General features: G+C 41.4%; 1 protein-coding gene across 4 annotated transcripts in view; it reads left to right on the forward strand.

The window, feature by feature from the left end:
* Nucleotides 1-20,542, forward strand: part of GABRB2 (gamma-aminobutyric acid type A receptor subunit beta2) — a 125,888-nt gene extending 105,346 nt beyond the window's left edge. For 3 of the 4 annotated variants that reach the window (XM_027711588.2, XM_027711603.2, XM_027711613.2), the window contains 3 exons: nt 625-869; nt 12,938-12,988; nt 16,476-20,542. In XM_027711588.2, the coding sequence (XP_027567389.1) occupies nt 625-869; nt 12,938-12,988; nt 16,476-16,823 (644 nt within the window). In that variant the 3' untranslated portion in view covers nt 16,824-20,542. The remainder of the gene's footprint in view (nt 1-624; nt 870-12,937; nt 12,989-16,475) is intronic. The other variant, XM_027711622.2, reaches the window with a different exon arrangement.
* Nucleotides 20,543-22,992: the final 2,450 nt, after the last annotated feature.

Below are 22,992 nucleotides of genomic sequence, written 5' to 3' on the forward strand. Positions count from 1 at the left end.
GGTAATATATAGCTGAGACTCGTTCCAGAAGGTTGCTGGAACCCTGTTGCAGAGGCCACCAGATTTGTCAGGCCCAACTGGCCCTTAGTGAAGCTGTGTTGGAATTGTTCAGCCTGGAACAGGGAAGGTTCCAGGGAGATCTTAGAGCACCTTCCAGTGCCTCAGGGGGCTGCAAGAGAGCTGGAGAGGGACTTTTTCCAAGGGCCTGGAGTGACAGGACAAGGGAGAATGGCTTTAAACTGACAGAGGGCAGGGTTAGATCACATCTTAGGAAGAAATTCTTCTTCCCTGTGAGGGTGGTGAGACACTGGAACACGTTGCCTAGAGTTCTGGCTGCCCCATCCCTGGAACTGTTCAAGCCAGGGTGGATGGAGTTAGGAGCAACCTGATCTAGTGGAAGGCTCCCTGCCCATGGCAGGGGGGTTGGAACGAGATGGTTTTTAAGGTCCCTTCCAACCCAAACCTTTCTAGGATTCTGTGAATAAGGACAGAGTTTGGAGATGTCTTTTTCCCACCAGGGAAAAAAAAAAGTAATATTTTTCAACTCTAGCGTTTGAATATTGTGAACTATGCTAGGAAATTAAAATCATTTCACTCACTAGACTTGTCACTTCTTCTTTCCAGGAATCACAACCGTGCTCACAATGACAACCATTAACACCCATCTCCGAGAGACTCTTCCCAAAATTCCCTATGTGAAAGCCATCGACATGTACCTCATGGGCTGTTTTGTGTTTGTGTTCATGGCCCTGCTGGAATATGCCCTGGTGAACTACATCTTCTTTGGCAGAGGCCCCCAGAGGCAGAAGAAGGCGGCGGAAAAAGCCGCCAGTGCCAACAACGAGAAGCTGCGGATGGACGTCAACAAGGTAACTGAGCTGGGAGGACTGGGAGCATCTCCCAGCAGGGCACGTGCCACTGCTCCAGGCAGCTTAAAGTGTCCTTTCTGGAGAAACCCAGTGCAATTGGGGGACCTTGTCCTGGCTCTGCAGAGCAGTGGGTTCAGCCACCTCGCAGTGACCGCTGCCCTCTGGCCTGGAAGGCTCAGGGACTTGTTTCTGAAGCTTTCCTGGGAGGTGGTTTCAAGTCAGGATGGAGAGTTAAATACCTATAATCTGTTTCCAAAGGAAAAAAAATCCAAAATGATGGCTGTAGCTGATACTTTAGTAAGAGCTGTATGGAACGTTGGAACTAAAACCTAAATTTAACCTGCTTTCATAAATCTTTCAGAGGAGCTGGATAAGAAATATTTGCTGCAGAAGTGTTTAAAACTTGACAAGTTTGCTTTTTTTCAACATATAATGGCCCAGGATACTATTGACTAAATGAGGAACCGCTCAGAAATAAAGCATCAACGTGCTGTGTACTTAATTTTGAATCTAAAAATGGTCCCTCAGGGAGGGAGAATTGAGGCAGAAAAGACATTTGCCAAGATACACACTTTGGGAAAAAAATCCATTATGCTTAATGAAAATTGGGCACTTATCATAAAGCATTTGTAATTTGTCACTCTGACCATTTTGGATGAGTTTCACACAGTGGCAAATCTGGGCTGAATGCAAAAATGTACTCAGTGTGAAATGCAGAACCTTTCACACACATGCAAAATTGGAAAGTTAAATAAAGTTAAATTATCTTTGAGGGGGTTTTTGTTAGTTTGGGGGTTTTTTTTGGTTTTTTGTTTTGTTGGGGGTTTTTTGTCAAGGGAAGCTTTTTGAATTTGTGATTCAACATGATACTCCAAGGAGAAAAAAATCAAAGAATTAAAAAACAAAACCAAATTAGAAAAAAACCAAGGGATTATTTGTGAGTTGGAAACATAAGTTTCATACAGCTTTGGAATGGAATTTCTCATGTTTGTTCAGAACTTCTACACTTCTACACACATCATGTGCCTGCAGACAGAACATTTTGTTCTGTTTGCTGCAATAACAAAAACCCATCACATGTCGATAGAACAAAACAGTTTTGTAGGTTATAGTTTGTAGCCTTTTAAGATGGAGAGTTATGTTGCCATGGCTCAGATCTCACCCATTCATTAGGGTTTTTTTTAGTTTTTAATTCGAAAGAAACATGTTTTAATGAATGGAGGTAAATGGATAATGATGAGATTAATTTTGATGTTATGTTAACATAGATCATCTTTTACCTCCATAAAGTTCGTCTTTTTCTTTCTATTGGTGATTTTTCAGCAATGAAAAAACAAAGCTGTGAGGTTTTATTTAATTTGTCAAGTTGTATTGGGTTTTTTTATTCAATTTCCCTTTAATTTCAATTAAACAATCAGTGCTGTGAACTACCCTGTAAGTAATTTCGTAAGACTAGATCTGCATTTAGCTGAAGTCTCTCCTCCAGTATCAGTGCAAAGTGAAGGTCCATGGGTGTCAGAGTGCCACCACTTGCTGAGGTGTATTTTTGTACACACTTTCACTTGTGTATTTTTGATATTCTTATTTATACAATAGATCTTTCTGCTATAATAGCCCCAGCCTAGTGGCAAATGGCTGACCATGAAGTAGAATATGAAAGCACTAACCAGTGTGGGAACCCAGTGCAGTGAGCAGAGCAATTAATTCCAATAACTGTTGTGGGAATTTGCCTACAGGATTGACACAAAGTACTCTGGGAACAACTTTATTTAGATTTTCTTTGTACTGAGCCTTTTACTTCATATCCTAGACCAGCCTGGTTCACAGGGTCTGGCAGTTCTGCCCTGGTACCCAGATCCCCTCTGACCTGAGAATCAGGTTTGCAGCCCTTTGAGCAGTGACAGGAGAGATGAGAGGCCACGTCCTGCTGCTCTGGGAGAGGAGAGGAGCCAACAGCTGCTCTTGTGTCTGACCAACAGCAAGAAATCAGATTCATATCTAATGGACCTGAATATTTTATCTGTTAAGGGGAGCAAAATATTATATAATTATTTTCATGTATAAGAATTAGAAATGGACCTGAACTGCTGAATTTAGTTCAGATGCAGTTGTCCATAAAAGTCAAAGTCTTTTAGAAATGGAACCAAATGAACACTCCACCTGTAATTAGGATCCAATAGTGAAGGACTAATTTTGCAAGATATAAGTGTTCTTTTGTGGTTCCACTTGAATAACTATATGCAATATTATAAATTCATTATAAATTCATTAGAATCAGATACTCTGTGAGAAAAGATTAATGCTGTGAGTAATAAACTTCGAAACGTGAGGATGAAAACTTGTACACAGTTCTGTCCCTGCAGACAGATTCAGCACAGACATTGTAAAACAGGGGCATAAAGAGTTACTGGAAGTGCTGCTCGTGGTGCAGCATCTTTGTTTATTCATTATAGAGCAGAAAATCTGTAAGAGATTTCTTCAAATTGTAACACTCTTGTTTGGTAACAGCCTCTTACAACTTCTCAGTCCACACAAGGTGGTGAGAGGAGAAGTGCTGTTCAGTCCTTTCATCCACAGCAGCTTGCTAAATCAGGGGAGAAGTTAATCCATGTGCCCTTTGTGGTGTTGGATTCTCTGCCATGGAGGGGTTCCAGGGCATTGGTGGTGTCTCTGGTTTTGCTTGGTGGTGTCAGAAGGTGCTGGAGAGACTATGGAGCAGTGCAGAAGCACAAGAGAAGCTGCTTTTCCAGGACTGTAGTATCTACTGGATCCACTGGAATCCCTTGGAGATTTGGTGACTCAGGGGGGGAATGTCCTGGCTTTCCATCAGGGTGGTTGCAGAGCTTCCCCATGGCTATCCAGTGGGAAACTGTGGCCAAATCCTTCTTCAGATTTCATATCATATTCATATCAAATGCCAAATATGGGAGTCTGGGGTTTGCTCTGTTTTGGTTTTTTTTTAAATCATAGACTAGTTTACGTTGGAAGGGACCTTTAAAGGTCACCCACTCCAACCCCCTGCAATGAGCAGGGACATCTTCAGGTAGATCAGGTTGCTCAGAGCACTGTCCAGCCTGACCTCCAATGTTTTCCAGGGATGGGGCATTCACCACCTCTCTGGGCAACCTGTGCCAGTTGTTTCATCACTCTCATTGTAAAAAAATTATTCTTATATCTAGTCTGAGTCATCACAGCAGATTGTAACTTCATGTACTCCCTGATTTTCAAAGATTGTTGGACCTGTTTGGGGTAAGGGAAAGGAAGAGAAGGAATTGGGCTTCTATCTTGATTTGCTTCTTGGATACTGAAACCTGAGTAATAAAATCATGGAGAAATTTAAAGAACATAAAACTCCAGGAAGACTCAGACTCAATTACCAGCAGATATGTTAGCACAGACTTGTTAAATCATATTGGACTTGCTTAATTTTCTTTGCAGGGAGTTCAGAATAAAATGACTTGAATATCATCATTCCACCCATGGAACCTCTCAAGCTGCATCCAGCAGTTTGTTCCTTTAGTCTGAACTCACCACCTTTTGCCTTTGCCAAGGCTAATTTTTCTCTCTGCAAACAGTGGTATTGTTGTTTACAGATAAATCACTGGCTTTCTTCTCACTCTAGACAGCCTTCACTGGAGAAAGCATTCACACCATTTCCTCACCTCTCTTTTCAAGTTTATCATCTTATGTTATGTCTTCAAACGCCTTTATTGCCTCCATAGTTTCAAGTTTCTTAATCTCTTCTGTTCTGAGTGGCAGAGTTCTGCAAGAGTGAATAAGGGTAGGCAAACTGGGAGGGTTGTGTTTCTGCTTGAAGGCCTAGTGTGCCATAAAGGAGGCTGGGTGTACTCTGAGTGTATATTCTAAGCCATTGTTATCCCCTTTTTATTCCCTGGACTTCTGTGTTTTAAGTAAGAATGTTGATGGTCATCAGCAACCTTTTCATCCTTTGTAGGCACATTTCATTCTATCTTTTCTTTAGGCTCAGGGCACTAATCTAATATATTGTCTGTGCTTCCTCAAGATGATTAACAGATATGTGAAATATAGGGCCAAATTCCAGCCTCTGGCTTCCCAGTATCCTTCAGCTGACTGTCCTCCTGTGGGTGACTGCACTTCCCAGAAGTGGCATTGTGTTTTTCATGTGTAAATACCTCTGGAATGTGGTTTGAGTTGGATGCAGTTGCAGTAACCATTGAATCCTACATGTTTCCAACCTGGTTCAGAGCACAGGGAGTGCTGCAAGTGCACAGGGATGTACCTGCAGTACCTGGTAACATAAGTTACAGATAAAACTACCTCTGACTTTGCAATCATGCTGCTCTTATTGTGAGCAGTAATAAAGCAACTTTCCTGTGGAAAAGAGGGGAAAAATGTCAGTGTGTTATGCAACAATTCATAAAACTGTTTATAGAGATTTATTCAGTCATTTTTTTTTAAGAAATGTGAAGTGACATTGCTACCCTCTGCATGTTTAGATAAGGTTTCTTTTCTGAACACAAATACTTTTTTAAAATATACTGAATGTATTTTTAAAACAATGAGTAATTCTTTACTCAGTGGTCTTTGTATTAGGTGAGGTGTTCAGGCAGGAGGCAGTGACAGGGCATTGCTGCTGCACAGTGCAAGTCACAAACGTGGGAAGTTGTCAGACTAATGACATTTTCCTATCCAAAATTTGGATACCAAGTAAAGAACATGGAACTTCAACATGATAATTAGATTAAACAGCATATTAATAGATTTGAATACAATAAAATTGTACTTGAAGAATTAATGTAGGGCTTAGGGAGCTAAGAATGTTTAAACAAATACAGGTATCTTTGCAGTTCATTGCCCTACTGGCCGACTGTTGTTATATCTGGATTAGCACAGAGTTGCTGAAGGACTTGAGATGGCAAGGAAATAGCAAACAGAGCTTAACCCACCCTTAGCTGCTCTTCACTTGGTATCTTTCTTCTCCTTCAAGTTGTCTCAGCTGCTGAATTTTTTTCCCCTGCAGCTTTTTGACCAAGGAGAAGAGTCTGACCAATTTAGCTGGAAAAGTTGAATAGTTCTCCTCACATCTCTCATTTTTAGGGGACTGCCCTGCATTATCAGAGCTTTGAGGCAAAAAGGGCCATGCAGTGACCTGTTTCAAAGGGATCACAGCAGTTATTTCAGTGTGAGCTGGGCAGGCTGAGGGTGGGCAGTGCCTGCCCGTTGTACAGCAGGGAAGGGGCTCCCAGGGCATCCTCCTTGCCCAGGTGCCTGTTCAGAGTCACTGCTGGTGCAGGACACGGGCACTCTGTGTCCTGGGCCAGCCCTGCCCTGCATTCCAGCACTCCTGGCATGGCCCCTCAGCTCAGGGCCTGCTGTGCCTGTCCTGTGACATGGCCCAGCACAGCTGCCAGACTTCTCTGGGCCACTGTGCTGGGGAATAACTGCAAGAGCCTGGGTGGATTTTTCACTGTCATATCCATAGATGTCTCTTTTGGCAGAGAGGGCTGGAATTGGGTGAAGGAGTGTGTTATCCTGAGCCAGAGTGGGTGCACTACTGTGTAGCTGTGGCCCTTTGCAGGCAGACATGTGGTGCTTTCAGTGCCCTGCAGACAGCCAGGGTCACCCTCCTCAGCTGTCACCCTGGTGTGAAGGTGCATTAGCAGGGCTGCAGATAATGGGCCTTGCTCCAAAGCAGTGCTCCAGAACAGTTAGGCCTGGATAATGCCTTTATTTCCCCTCTGATTCACTGCTGGCTTGTCTCTGGTCTTTGCAGTTCACAGCAATATTTGTTCACTTCAGTCTGAAGGAATAATGCATCTCCAGGGAGGAGAAACTGTTGCAAAGGGACCTAAAACCAGTCAGTACCTGTTACATAGAACTGCACCTCATACCCTATGGAGTGGAGGTACTTGTAGTGTAAAACATGAATAAGCATAGAAAGCATGTTTGCAATAAACTGTAAAAGCTTTTGGTAAGAAGAGGATTTTTAAACTGGCTATATGCACAGACTCCCTTAATAAACTGAACAGGATATTAAAACTCTAAGGCAACAGGAAGCTCTTAAAGTTTCAGTCTGAAATCTCAAATCCCCACTGCTCTATATTGCTGGAGCTAATGCTGCCTCTGTCCAGCTGTCAGTGAAAACATTCATCCTCTTTCCCTCTCCTCCAAGCAGAGTTTTCCTTTTGTTTGCAGTGCAGGTAAAGCTGCACGAGGACTGGTTCTTGATCCAGGGTCAGAAGATGTTCCTTACAGGGAAGTATGTTGAGGGACATGTGATAAAGTAGGCATGGATTTAAAAAGTTAGGTCTTTCTCCTCAGTTTGCCTTCCTGCAGTACCAAGGAGCAGTTGCCCATGGAGCAGCCAGCAGTGCACAGGGGCTGGAGCAGCCTCTCAGTGCTTTTATGAACCCAGAGCCTGGGCTGGAGTGAGATGGAGGAAGCTGCAGATTTAGCTCCCAGCACTTTGCAGCAGCAGCAGAGTCAGGAGGTGATTTGTTTCCATACTCTGTAGTGGAATTCTACAATTCCACATGACATCTGAATAAAGGTCAGGTCAGCTGTGGGAGGGTTTTTTCTGCAGCCATGCTCCTGTGAATGCCACGTTTCATCAGTGTAGGACCAGTGTGTGCACACTCTGTTTGTTAAAGCACATTATCCCTTTTGCTTTTGTGCTGCATCTGCAGCCTGAGATGTGCCTGTGACCCTGCACTGAACACAGTCCTGGCTCAGGAAGGAATCCTGTAGTGCAGTTCAGGTCATTATATCAAACTGTGAAGAAATAAGACACAGAAAAGACAAATGATGTCCAGTGAAGTAGAAGCAATGTGTGTAGCTGCAGGACAGAAGGTGTGTCTGGCTGGGGAATTTGGGGAATTGATTTCCTGAAACACATCAGCTCCAGAGAGTTTGTCAAAGTTTAATTGAATGGCCATGCCTATATATGAATATATCTTTTTTACTCCTTAGAAACTAGTTTTAACAATACTTCTGTAATGATAAAAAGTTATAATAAAACGTGGAAATCTAAAGCTTTTTTTTATTCTTATGTCTCTATTCCTCGTTTTAGGAATACGAGAAACTTCAATTTAACTTTCTTCCCCGTGCAAAAACTTGTTGAGACTTCTCCCTAAACTTCTTGCATGTTAAAGCCATGTGCAAAAACCACTTCTTGCCTGTCCTTGCTCATGTCCTCCAAACAAACCCAACTTTCTGGTAATATAGGTGTCAGAAACTTAACACTTGTGAGCTGGCCTGAAGGATGCAGCAGTTAAGGTCACACAGCCTAAATCAATATGATTATTTTCATGTAATATTTTGTTTGGACCATTTTCTGTCCCTGTATTCTGTAAGTTTTCAAAGGTTCCTGCAGGTGACTGGCAAGGAAGGGCTCCAGAAATCCAGGGGTTTAGCACATGTTTTACTTGATGAAATTCTGAGGTTGTTTCCTTTCAAGCTACTGCAGTTTTGGGTGGGAGAAGCACCTTCACATAAGTTTCACTGGTAGCATGGAAGGTTTTTTGTTTATTGAAGTGAATGATAATAAAGCTGGAGGAGAAGGTCAAAAACCCAGTTGCACGTAGGGATTGATGAAGAGAGAGAACTGGTGTGGGGGATGATTCCTCAGCTTTTGTGTCATTCCTTTTGTAGCAGGAGGCAGATGCAATATATAATCATTTTCAATTAAAAAGCAGCCCATGTATGGTCATATTAACTCATCAATAGCTTTCACATTCCAAGTAGATCACCCTTCCTGAAATGCATCTGATGAAAATTGGGTAACATTGAACATAATCCTGTTTTACACAAACACCTGCCATATTTACATGTTGGTAACTGTTCTTTTCTCTTGTTTCCATAGAATCATGTGTGTGAAGAACAAACTGCACACTATTGCCAAAAATTCAAGTCATTTTTCTCTAATTTTAAATGTGTTCTGAAATTCTCTGACTGTCCATCAGTTTATATTTTGCAGGTGTATCTGTATGTATATATATTGCTATAGAACTGTAATATGTTTAACTGATGAAACTCAAATTTGGTTGAAGTTTACAGGCACAAAGGGCCACCACAATGTCATGGAGAAAACTATAATATGATTTTTATTTTCTCTAGAATTAATGCATACACAAAACCAAGTATAATACCAAGTTTGCAGTGGTACATAACATTGATATATATTTTGCATACACAGAAATTTACTAAGAAACAAATTTGAAATGACTAACCACGTCTTGGCATCAAAGTTCCTTCATTCTTGTCACTCATTTTGAAATGAGTGACAAAATGTTAGACTCTCCAGAAAACCAGACTATCAGTGTACAAGTCAATCATACAGGAATGTTCTAATTCAGTCAACAAATTCAGACTGTTTTTTTTCGTAATTTGAAAGCAGAAGACTTTCCATTTTAATATTGTCAGGACTGGTCCTCTGAGCCTTGCAGTGTCTGTAGTTGTGCAGCTGGCTCTGTTTCAGGCTTCTAAATCAGCACTGAACATGACCATAAGAACTACTTTTCTGGATCTTTTTTAATTTGGAAATTTGTTGTAAAACATTAGAAATTCATCTTTCTTTTTTCTATAACAAAAACTTCTCAGTGATTTTCCACAGAAAAATCTCAGGACTTCTAATTCATTTTTTTGTTGAAATAGTTGCAGTTTCTCTCCAGAGTTTTATCCTTGGACCTCATGATGCCTCTGGCCATGTTTTATTTTGGGCTGGGCCCAAGAATTATGTCTTCCCCAAAATCACAAGCCTGAATCTGTTGACAAGTGAGTGTGTCGTGGTCAGGTGGATGGAACACTGGTAGACTGTCATCCAGGCCACCCACTCGCACATCAGGGATGTGCTGCAGAGTTCTTGCACATTATATTTGACTTCAAACAAGAAAAATAACATCTTCAGTGTCTTACAGAAGCTGATTTAGAGGAGCAACTGATAAACCTTATTTTTACTGTCATAACATCAATATGAAGGTTATTCAGATTTGAAAACTTTCCGGTTAGTTCTTAACTAATATTTAAGCCCACCATTGTGATATGTTCTTGCAGGTTGAAAAAGAAGAAAATGGTCTTCTCCATATGTGTATGTGCATTGTTTCTGAGTTTGGATTGAGAGCAAATGTCTCAGGAAATCAGTTGAAAACATGACTGACCTCAGTATCTGTTTGTCCTGTTAAATTAACGGCTCTACTTCAGCAAAGCTGCAAACTCATCTCCTGACTCAGGCACTGTTGGCTGGTTCTGGGCGGTGTGTTGGTGCCAGGCTGGAGATGACATGTCATGGAGGCCTCACTTGCAGAGTTCATTCCTTCCCTTTCCCAGAGATCAGTTTGGGTTGAACGGCCTCGGCCCCAAGGGAAGGGGAGGAAGGTGTTTTTCTCCAGAATCACAGCACTCCCTGTTTCTCCTTCTTGGTTGGCTGAGGTGATTTCTCCCCCCTGCTCCAGACCCCCAGGGCTGTTTCTGTGGTATTTGGGAAGGTGCTGATGCCTCCAGCTGGGACAGGACACCAGTGTCCCATTGATTGCCCCCTGGTCTCCTCTTCGGGGCCGTGTTCCCAACAACAGTCCTGACCTCGCCTGGTTCTCTGCTTGGTTTTGGTTTAGAATGTTGGATTCTGGGCAGCAGTTTGGACAAGTCCATATTTTGTGGTTTTTATTCAAATGCCACCAAACCAAAGATGCTTCAGCCTCTGTCATTTTATGTGGGAATAGTTCTTCAGTGTCTCCAGTATGGAATCCTGTGCTTAAGCCCTGGATGCCGAAGGAAGTGTGTTTTCAACCATTTCTCTGTAATCCCACAGTACTTGCAGCTGAGTTATTGATGTGTTACTGAAGACCATGATCAAAGTTACATGTATCAGAAGGTAGAACTGGATGTCTAGAAATTGATTTACAAGTATCTAGAGCAATGTTAAAACTCCATGTTCAGATCTTGCATTTTTTTTTCACTTTTGTTTTTAACTCTTGCAGGTTTCTTAGGGTTTTTTTTTTGCTTAGATTTCTAGGCTTTAAAAAGTTCAAGAACCTAAACGAAAATCTTATTTAATTTTCAGAGTTTTTCTGAATTTTCTAACCTGACACCAAGCAAAGTAACCTGAAATTATGAGTCATCTCAATTTTACTGCCCTCTAACCACGTACTGTACAGCCTGACCCAAATCTCAGGGGTATAACACGACCTGAGCCAGTGCATTCTAGCCTAGTTTCATAAACAGTAACTCCAATGCTGGCAGGAAATTCAGTTTTGTACAGGCAGTGGAAATGCTGTGTTTGTTCTACTGCTAAAGCCATTGTTGAATATGACAATATTTTGAAATATTGGGTGTTTGTGTGCTATAAATTTCTGTAGCTTTATCCAGCAGACTAGCTTATCTTGTTAAAAATGTCTGTATAGCTTTAGGTAGGTGCCATTTGGAAATAATTAATTCTTTTTTCTCCCAGAGTGAACCTGAGAGCAGCTGATGCAGAGCTAATGTACCTCCCCCCCAGAGGTCAGGGGTTCCCAGGCAGTCACTCAGACCTTGCTGGGGAGGGGGAGCATCCCTGTGACACGAGAAGTGCTTCAGACTTCACTGCAGACTCCACCTGATCCTGCCAGAGGTGCTGACAGGAGCCAGGAATGGGATGTTACTGATTTTCCAAGCAAAGCTCAGATGTCCAGAGGTGGGACAGTGTGCTATAGATAACACCAAGGTCTTTATCTAGAACAAATTAAATTAGATATCTAGGCATGTCATGTAGGTCTTCACTGAGAAAGGGAGCTTTATTTCTGTCTTCAGTTCTTCAGAATGTCTGTTCACAGGACCCAAATGCCACATCTCAGGTGTTAAATCTTTGGGATAGACTGGGTACTTCCATTTTAAACTTCATGGTTTAGCTCTCCAGATTTGTCTTTGGCTAATGGCAGCCCTACTTAACAAAAGGATATTTCTTTTCAATTTACAACTGTTTTGTTTCAGAAGGTTTTTCCATGGGAAATTTCACCCCTGCTGCCTGTTGTGTCCACAGCTTCTGAGCCATTCTGCCACGAAAGGAGCCATCAGTGCCTGCCTGTAATTGAAGGTTGTAGGTGAAAATGGACAGTATGTGAGAAAGCAGGAATGTCAGTATTATATCCTTTCAGTTCATCAGTGTTATCAAGCTGTGTTTGGTAGAACAGTAGAGCATAATCACCAATGTGCTGCTTTACTGAAAGTCAGTTGTTCCAGAGATCTGGTCATCCTTGGAGGATTCCTGATGTATGTGTGTGGGAGCTGTAATTTTGTTGTATTTTACATTTGCTAATGTATAAGTGAGAGGAATTCCTCGAGAAAGCCATCATTTTGGAGTTTCTAGGTATCAGGGAGAATATATAATGGTAACATTTCTGCACTTTTCTCTGTATTCCGTTTGTTTGAGACCACCAAAAAGGTTGTGGCCTCTTCCAGGGCTCCAGAGTCAGCTTTTCTTCCACTTGACCTGGACCTATAAATGAGTATCATTTGCACCATATATTTTGTCATCCAGTTTTAAGATTGATTTATCCAAACCTCACCCTCTCACTTGGTTGCTGAGCTCTGGTCATTTCTGCTCCACTTCTGCTTTCACCTTTTATTTCCATGGTACTTGCTGCTGCTTTTTCATCTTCATCCTCCCTTCCTTTCTTGTCCCTGGGAATTTCTCCATTCAGTTTGAACCCTGCTGTTCACCATAAAGAGTCTGTGTTCTATGGCTGAACAATCCTTCAACACCAAGAGACCTTTTTAACCTTCTTCCACCTCCTTTTGAAACCACTTTTGCACTTACTTTTCCCCCAGAATAATTTTAATAATTGTTTTCATATCATCATACCTTCCTTGGTCAAGTGACCAGTTGGAAAAATTACATTTACATCACAATGTTATGTTACCTTGAGGAGCAGAGCAAGGCAGTAATAGCACCTCTGAAGCCAAAATATACCTGAATATACCTAATTGTTGGCTTAGAGGTCCCTATATATTTTAATTAGTTGTCCTATCATTACCCTAGAGTGCTTTAATTTTAAATGAAAGATAATAGCTGCCTTATCTCTAAGGAAACTGGTCTTGATTTTATTAACTTACAGGACAGAAGAATAATTGGCACATATCATTGTCCAGAAATGTATTCAACAAAGGTATCTTTCATTGTTTTCTAATGTTTTTATCCTCAGACACTTAAAATTCAGGTCTTGGCCGTTTCTGGTCATTAAAGATCCCATGGCACTTTTTTATGGCGTGGTCATCTCAGCCCCAGATCTCGATTTCCGTGACTGTTCTGCTTGCCCAGCATTCCCACCACCCCTCACCCACCCATAGTTCCAATTGGCTACAACATTCTCCATTCCTCAGTAAAATCTGGTTGTTGTTCTGCACTGTCAGTCACCACATTTCACCTCTGGGGTGATGGTGCTTCACTGGGAACTCAAGTGGTTCCTCTTTGTGATGCTCCTAAAGCGCTTTGGGATCCTTTGAACGGGGGCTGCTGTTGGCAAGAGCTGGGATTCCCTGGCATTCTGGCCCAGGGTCACTTAGTTCCAGGAGCATGTTTTATTTAGGGTTGGGCGAACCTACTTGGTGGAAATTTCATTCCCAGCTTTCTCTGAGCTGACAGGGAGCCTTCTGTCCAAGGTTGGAGAGTTGGGTTAATTTATTCTGAATTCTTTGTTGTTTGTTTCTTTCTTTCTTCATTTGTACTTCTGGATTGGAACTTTGGGAGTTCCTTTACATTGGGAATTCAAAGTACCATGAAAAAATGCAGTTGCTCTTATGGTCCGTTCACTGTTTCAGGTGCAGGAGGGTCAACTTAATGCTCAAGAAGCACCTGAACTTTGTGGTGTTTGCCTGGTTATTGTAACACTTGAAGGTTCGCCCATCACTAATATTTACTGTATTTTTCATTATTTCTTCTGGAAAATTCTTGGAATATTGAAAAATGCTGTCCTTCAGCTCTGATATCAGTGTGATACATGGCAGGAGAAGACACTTTGCCCCAGAAGATAGTTTAGAACGTTGCTAAATGTTTTTTTCTGCCCAGCATCACTAATCTTACTAACTGCTTCAGGATTAGCAGATATCTGCAGCAGTTTGCTGTATTAAGAAAACAAGTTAACTGAAGGAATGCTCTGTCACTAAAACGTGTCTGTATCTAACTCTAGTAACTAAAATAACTTCCTTGCATGTGTTGCACAGAATGTATGCAAGTATGTAAAGAGAACTCAAATTTCTAATATCACTGCAGATCAAAAGGATAAAATGCTTAAAGTAGATGCATCCTAAGAAGATTTAAGATGTGAACACATTTTTTGGCACTAAAATCTTTCCAAAAATAGTATTTTAGAATGCACAATATTGAGGTGAAAATAAGCAGGCTCTGGGCTAAGGGGTAAAATCACCATATTAGTGGATGTTGTGTCAAACTTGCCCTGATGTCACTGGAACTGAAACTCCTTCTCTTAAGGTCACATGAAACTATGGAAAATGTAGTTTCCAAATGACTTTGCACCCCTCTTGTAAAATACTTACCTCTTTTGGTTTTAGACATTCTTGGGATCAGTGAATGCCAAGTGCCTGTAATTAATGGCTTCTATTTTTAGGATCCTGAAAGTCTTATGATTGGTCTGAGATCTTGTAACAAAAAGGACAGCCTATTTTGTCTTACACCCAAAAATCACATAAGAATTTCTAAATAACTGCACTCATTATAAGAAAATGTTTGAAAGCTCCTTTCAGAGTTTCATAGATCTGTTTGACACCATTTCCACATAGATGCTTTTGTTTGTTTTAATGGCAGAATACTGTTTTTACCTTAGTTTTGTCTGATGCAGGTGAGAACCAGTTTGATGGCCTTCCTGGCTAGAACACACTGTTTCCTCACCATGCTCAGTATTGTGCTTAAATTAATTTTCCTCAAGTTTCAGCTCAACTTTCCCATTTTTCCAGTGATTTTGAAAAAAAAAATGGATTTCCCTAACACACTAGAAACTTCAAAGATTTCATCTGGCTTTGATGGAAAGCAAACAAAAATGGAAGATTTTGGCTGCTTCACATTAAGTCACTACATCTAATTTAAAACTCAAATATACTGAAACTAGAGGGGTGCAAACTCACACAGATTGGGTGGGAAAAAAAGTGAGAGAGAGGGAAATGTGGCATCTCAGCAATGGCAGTTTTTGTGCATCACTGGAACAGATGTAATCACTCAAATGACAGTGTTTCAGTAGGTCCAGAGTACTCCTGTGAGCACCTTCCCAGAGCAGAACCTGTGCAGGGGGTGCTGCAGAAAGCAATTGTTGTCACCCCAGTTCTCTCCCAGTGCCATGGGAAGTATTCCAGAGAGGATTAATGATGGCAAATACAGTGTGTTGGGTAGTGCAGGAGGTACCTGCTGCTGAGGGCTGGATTCTAAACGTTACAGATGGAAGAATTCCATATTATTGTTCAGAAATCCCCAGAAGTGGCAGTTTGTGCACTTTGAGCAATAACCATGGAATATATTCCGTACACAGGAATGTGTGCACGAGTCATGTGGCTGAGCTATTCTTAAAGGAGCTCTGGGACAAGTTTGTCTCTTATTTGGCCTGGAGTATATCTGCACTACCATCACTAAGGCAGTGTAATTAATTAGCTTCTCATTAGCTGTTATTTCTTTTTAAAGTATTTTTAGTTAATTATACTCTTTAATCACACAATTCAAAATGTATATTTAGAGGGAAGGCTGAGGAGAATTAGAACTTCCTAAATTACTTCATATTTGTTTTCTGTAAATGGATTATTTTTAATTTCTCCTGCCATACTCCAGATCTACTCCAGATCGCCTAAGAGTAGAATTTAGTTCCTTATCTTTGAAATCCTCCTGATTGTCTAAGGGGTTTCTTTACAACATTGCATTAATATTTTTTTCACTGAGCTGCCTTTAAAAAAAAGCATAGTAGCTAAATCTACCCATTGAAACAATTGTTCAGTGTACATTTGATGTGATTACATTCTGCATCTCTTTTTCCTTGCTTGAAATTGGAGATCTCTGCTGCCCCAGCACGGAGGTCTCCACAGCATGCATTGTATTTATGCAACTCATTAGCACTGGGGAATAGAGTTTCCACATAGGTATAGTTAGCTGGTGCCTTTTCCCAGGTAAACACCAGTGCTGGTTGGAATATTGGGACAGAAAACGTGCATTCACTTGCGCAGTGCCCTGTGCCTTGTTTAGAGACAGAGAGACCTTGTGAGTACAAGAAATTTCTGTCAGAGCAGAAGCTTTCATTTGAAGGAAGAAAGACTGAAACAAAGCAGACTCTTTTCCATTTGATTTCCCTTCAAAACCCCTGGAAATTTCAATTTTTTCCCCAGATACCCTTCCCAGAATCCCACCTTCAGGAGCTGAGCGTGGACTTCATTTCCAGCCTGTGCTTGCTGAACGTGGGTCTGGGGCAATGCCCTTTGTTGCCCTGCCCCGTACTGGCCCTGTTGCTGTTGAGTTCCCAAGAGATGACAGTGAGTGCCTGAGGTCCCTCAGAGAAGCTGCCACCCCAGGGAGCAGGGTTAGGTCTCCCCCTCCCAGCGTGGCTCGGTCGGCAGCCGCGGGGTTCCCTCTGCCCCGCTCACCCCGCTCTCCGTGTTTTGCAGATGGACCCCCACGAGAACATTTTGTTGAGCACCCTGGAGATCAAGAACGAGATGGCAGCCTCGGAGGCCGTGATGGGGCTGGGAGACCCCCGCAGCACCATGCTGGCCTACGACACCTCCAGCATCCAGTACCGCAAGGCCGGGCTGCCCCGGCACAGCTTCGGCCGCAACGCCCTCGAGAGACACGTGGCCCAGAAGAAGAGCCGGCTACGGAGAAGGGCCTCGCAGCTCAAAATCACCATCCCGGACTTGACTGACGTCAACGCCATCGATCGGTGGTCCCGCATCTTCTTCCCCGTGGTTTTTTCCTTCTTCAATATTGTCTATTGGCTTTACTATGTGAACTAAGAGACAAAGCCACGCAGGAAGCAAGAACTGGATTTCTCTTCAAACCGGTTGTACAGCCAAAAGTGGGACTTAGAAAAATTCTATTCAGGACAAAAAGTTACTTTAAAACACCTTAGTTGCTGGCCCACTCTATGGTCTGTTTTTATAATGTTTTGGTTGTCTCTGCTAAACCATATATATGTTAAGTTGCAGTATGGACATATCCCCCTATCAAAATATAAGTGCATTTTGAGTGTGAAGGCAAATTGGATTTTGAAAATAGTTTCTGTCTCATTGTCCTTCACTCCCTTTTTATGTTTTTGGTCCTTTTTTTTGATGGTCATTTGATTTTAGTGCTACAAATTATAGAGCAGCATTTGAGAAACAAGTTTGAATTTCAACAGCAGTACATGCCATTCCCAGGGAAACTGCATATCTGAGGCATGCACCTACACTGCAAAGGGTGTACTGAGTTGTTGTCATGCTTAGGAAACATACACTTTACTTTTCAAATGTGTAAACTTGAAAACAAATAGTGCCTATCATCTTTCCAAGATGATGATGGTCAGAGGTTTCCCAACCATATTCAGGTATTTCCTTTTATTTATTGAAAGAATTAAACCTTTGACTGATAATTTTAGGGTTGGGTGTTTGCACAGAAGCTGAAGCGAGAAGCACTAGTTTTGTTTGTCTTTAAAGGGAGAACAAATGCTCACAGCCACAGTGACCACAGTTGGGATCAGTTGAGGAATGTAGCAACGGGGTAAAAATGTCTCAGTGATGAAGGGGTAGGTATTCTGCTGGGCTGGGTTGGGGAAAGGGAATCATCTGTCCAAAGTGCCAAAATTGGTTGCCTAAATAGTAATTCTGTAGATGGCTGAAGGAAAGCAGGGATGCCCTGCCTTCCTGTAGGGCAGGGAGAGCTGGAGAGCAATCACAGAGTCCAGAGGCAAGGAGAGGAAAGGCTGCACTACAGAGAAGTGTGTGTGTGTGTACATATATATATCTGTACACATAAATATCTGTACACATATATATCTGTACACTGTGCAAAGGAGTGTTGTCAGTTGTACCTCAGTCTCAAACAGTCGTGTGATTTCTTCCAGGTTTGCCTCTTTCCAGCATTATTCCTGCTGCTCTTGGATAAAGGTGGTGTAGTTCTTCCAGCAGTAAAGATCCCAGCAGATGTATTTCCATACAGGGTATTTTCTCAGTCTGGATTAGGCAATACCATTTCACTTTTGGTTTTCCTTAGTGCACTGTTTTAAGGGAAAGAAATTGGTAGCAATGACTTTAAGAGTTCAATTCACTCTTGAGTGTTTCCTGTTTAGGGTGACTTCTATTGAAAAACTGGCAAATTTCAGTTTTTCTTTAGGAAACCTTTTGAAATAAAAGGTTGGGTTTTTTTTCATTCCATTGAGCTTTACTTTTACAGACATAATAGAATAAACAAAAAATAATGTAGACAAAAATAATTTTTTCATTTATTCCACTGTGGGACATTTTCTGTAATGAAAAAAGCAATCACAAGAACTGTAGAAAAAGTATAAATTCTTGATGGCTTTTACTAAATCAGATCCCCCAATATTGTTCAACACACAGTGTTTCAAGAAGCAAAAGCCACATCTTTTGCATCCATACTACCTCTTATCTGTGTACAAATCTTTGAAAGAAACTAGATAGTAAAGGGTTTTTTCAGGAGAGAAATATATCTTGAGAATATTTTTCATAAAATATTTTCTTTTATTTTTTTGTTCTTTAAAAGAATAATTTTCTTACAAGTTTCTGTGGATTTTTTTCCCTGATTGTCAGTGAATGACAGCGTTAGGAGGAGAATAGTTCTGGGAACTAACAGGCCAATTTTCTGACTTTGTTTTGAGCATCTCATGTGCTTATTTCTGCTTCCCATGGGAGGGGCTGGTTTCTGAGCCTGAGCTGGGATTTGCCATCCCCCCTCCATGGCAGGAGGTTGTGTGGACGTTCAGGTGCTGCCTCCAGGTTCAGATCTGCACTAGGGACAGACTTTCACTCTCCAGGTCAGAGGGTCTCAGTTTGTTCCCACGCTCAGTCTCTGCTGCATTTCATGCTCGACGCAATAACCTTTGTAGATGCACTTGGGATTTCTCCTGGGAGCTGGGAATCACTCTGGAATCTTTTCCCAGTTCTAAGAAATGGAGCCACAGCAAAATTCAGTATTTCTCTTGGAGGTCTGTTGTTTAAAAACGGTCCTAAGTACCCTAAATAAAAGCAGTGTCATAATATCCTTCTGCAAAGGCTTTTCTTTCGCTCCCGAAATCGCTGCTGCCTCCTGTTTTCCTGCCCAAAGCAGAGTGGGACTGCAGGGAGCTCCCACCTGCCTGGGTTGGGACCAGCAAACCCAAGAGCTTACAGGGAATTGCTGACTCTGCACTGGTTCCCTGCTCCAGCTGTTCCCAAACCCACAGAGATGGACCCTGGACCTGCACATTCTCTCACTGAAGCTCCAGAACAAGCCATAACACTCTCTGATGATGCTGCTCAGAGAGGGAAAGAAAATGTTTGGTTTCTGCTCAGGTGTCTCTAGGAAAGAGAAATTATCTGGGGGGAAGGAGCACTTTTGGTTTTCCTATGTCCTTCTGGCTATTAATGTGATGTATAAAAGTAGTGAAAGAGAAGGATTCTATCATTTTGTACCAAGGCTTAACACTGTGATCTAAAGGGATGGGGGTGAGGAAGGCTGGTGAGGCACTGCCAGGGAGAAGGAACTCGAGCCCAAGGTGAGCCCTCACTGCTCTCCTGAGGTGCTCGAGTGAAAGGGAGGAATTCTGCCAACATACGTGAGATATGGGGTTTGCTACGTGTGCTCCCTCCAGGTAAACTAGAATAAATTCACTTTTACTTTAGAATTGACCGAAAATTAATGCTCTAGATCTTTTTAATCGTGTTGATTGTTGTTAGTTTCAATAAACAAAATATCAAAGTGAATAATTTAGATAAAACTTGTAATATAATTATAGTTGCACATTTTATTGTTCTACTAGACATAATAGCCAGCAATTAAGGTGTTTTTCATCTTTGTGAAATTCATGGATGAATTATGACTATAACATGGCACAGTTTTAATGAAATATTTGAGATCAATCTGTAAATATATTCTGTACATGACTGCTAGTAAGTGATACACATTTTCAGAACTGACAATTCATGCAACATGTTTCTGTGTTTGCATAAGGAATGTTACGTTTCTATCCTATCGCAGTTCAAAGACTGGGAAGAAAGACTCAAGCAATGACATCGTGACCATTTCTTTTCTCATTCCCAGGGGAGGAAAACAGTGTTAGATCACAGCATGGCACAGAGTTCTTCAGAGAGTTCTGACATCCTGACAAAAAGGACATAAAATCTGTAAGGTACAAAAGCACAATGCATAGAAAAGATGAGTGGTGGTCTCACACCTGGGGAAAAGATCCTATTTATTTCAGAAAAATATGCATTAAAATGAAACCTCAATTAATTTTCACTATAATTATTAGATGGTGTTCCAATTCTGTAACACAGTAGTAACCACAAGTGAAGGGATGTGAAACATTCTCCAGCTGTATGTGCATATGGACACAGCCCTGCCTGTCTGTATGGACATATGTGTGTGTATACCCAGGGCAGTGTGGATATGCACACCCTTTCATCTCTTGGTGTGTTAAAGGAATAAGCCAATACTAGTTTTGTTTCTACCATCAACCAGTGTATGAATATATTTTTGACAAAAAGAGATTAATGTATTTCAGCAAACCAAACAACTTCCTCTACAGGGTAACTGGGCATTCCTGGGTGAGCAGTTCAAGGCTGGGTCTGTCTGGAGTGTTGGTGACAGTCCTGTACCTCCTGCAGCTGGAACCACACCAGTCCTACATTGCTTGCCTATTTCTTCTCTCTTTTTATAACACCATTGTCCACTAGTAAGTTTTCAAAACCAACCAATTCCTTAGGGAACCAACAAAAAAAAGGCAAAAATAGTAACTATTTCTAGAAAATAATCTAGGGTGGGCTGGCCAGGGTACAATACTATATCAGTAGTGATCATAACATTTTGCTCTGTGTACATAGAACATCCAATGTGAGCAACCATGACTTAAGCTGAACATGTGTAAATATTATCAGATTTCTTAAACATTTTTAACTTCTAATTTGTACTTTATGGTAAGGCAAAAAGCTAATTCTACTTATGGTTTAGGTTAATGTGTCCTAAAATTATGTAAATAATTAAATAAGCTGTAAATGAGCAGGCCATAGATACAGTATTTGTTTAGTGACTTTTTTTTACTGAGTACAAGAATTGCAGTGCTCTAGCAGAGTAATTTAAACACCCTTTTGCATAAACAGATTTGGACTCCAGATATCAAATAGTACAGAAGGTGCTGTGGGGTAGAGTGGCCGTGGTGGCAACGTTCCTGCTGGCACAAGTGACTCTTCTGTGTGGTTCCCATGTTCAGGCACCCCAATAGCTTGGGCTCAGAGCTGGAGCAGCAGGAACAAAGGGCCTGGCTTTCACTTGCCATGGGGCACTTTGGTGTTGCTGCAGGGATGGAGAGGTGAACATCAGGGTAAGTGAGACCTGAGCTGGTGATTTCCTTGCAGAAGCTGCATATTGCTCTGTCTGTCTCTGAAATCTCTCTCTCTTATGGTATCTAATAGTAGACTTCTATTTTTCTTTAAAAAAAAAAAAAAGGTTTGACTGTCGTTAGATAGCATAGTCCCCCAAAGCCAAAGAACCTTCACTCCAGAAATTCTTTAAAAGGGAAATCTAATAAGTCACTGCTTAACACCAAAGGTAAAGCTTAATAAAATGCACTAGGAACTTTGTCTAAATTTTTAAGAAGCAAAGGAATGTTGATGATCAAAAAGACTGCCCTATTCTACTTTGTAAAAATAGTAATAATTTAAATATCCATTATATAAAATTGAAATAGATCATCTCTACAAGAATATGCAACACTAACATTTCATAAGTATAAAATTATTTTCTTTGTAAGTGCTTTGACAAAAAATGAAACTTAAATGATGAAAAATCTCACCTCTACTTTCATACTAAGGGTTGTATTTTTTTAATGTTTTTCAGACATGAGGTCATCTATTCCAATTTGATAGCATTTTGTATGTTTTCACTGTTGCTGTCGTTTGGCAGATCCTCACCAGGCTGTATTGTTCATGGTCTGTCCTGTTACTTTCAGTTGAAGACAAAAAGAACATTTGAAACATGATTAATTCTGACAAACTGCTTATGATTTGACTTCTATCACATTTTTATTTGCATGGGTGTTTAAATGGTTCTGTTAGTACTGTCTTTGCACAGTTATGATTTATCTTTTTTTACTTAGTACTATTTATTTCATAATGTAGTAATCATCAGCCTTACTAATGACCTTGTAGCCTTTCTTATATGCACATAATGCACATTTTCCAACGGCTAGAAAATGCAAAATACTAGTGGATATCATTGCATCAGATCTTCATGTCTTTCTCAAAAGGACTGCTAACCTCTGGGATATATGAGGTAGTAAAATGATGATTGTAAATGAGTAGCACATAAGAGATATTTTCTTGAATTTAAAATTATTGCAGCCAGTTTCAGCATGTAAATATATAATAATGTTGGCTAGTGTGTAATTCTTGAATTAAAAAATATAAATAAAGAAAATCTAAAATCTGTATATGTGGTTGTGTTTGTTGGGCAGGACCTTTCCCAGAGCTGCAGGAGCTGAGGGATCTCACCCGAGGTGAGTGTGGGTGAGTTTGGGGCAGGAGGGGTCGGGCAGGGGGGCTCGGAGGCCCCTCAGGGCAGGGATCCCACGGGAAGGGGCAGCTGAACACGGAGCTCCTGGGCCTGGGCTGCCCTCGGGGCAGGGCAGGGCCTGGGAACACAATCCAGGGGATCTGGGGCTGCTCCCTCAGACGGCGCTGAGAGCAGGGGGAGCGGTGGAAATGTGCTCAGCGAGGCCTGGTCAGTGAGCTCCTGTGAGCCCCTCACTGCAGGTCTGGTGTCCTCCTCCCAGAAATGTGGGGGGTCTGTTCCTGCTGGGAGGGTATTTCCTATGAAGGACTAGGAATCAGAATGGGGAAAATCTCAGAAGTGGAAAAGGATGTACAGTGATTGAACGGACTTTATGATGTAGATTTTATATTATTATGTACACACATAATAACTGTATGTTCC

Source organism: Pipra filicauda, unplaced genomic scaffold (assembly GCF_003945595.2).
Source record: "Pipra filicauda isolate LSUMZ 115617 unplaced genomic scaffold, ASM394559v2 scaffold89_size2521313_pilon, whole genome shotgun sequence".
In the NCBI taxonomy this organism is placed as follows: Eukaryota; Metazoa; Chordata; class Aves; order Passeriformes; family Pipridae; genus Pipra; species Pipra filicauda.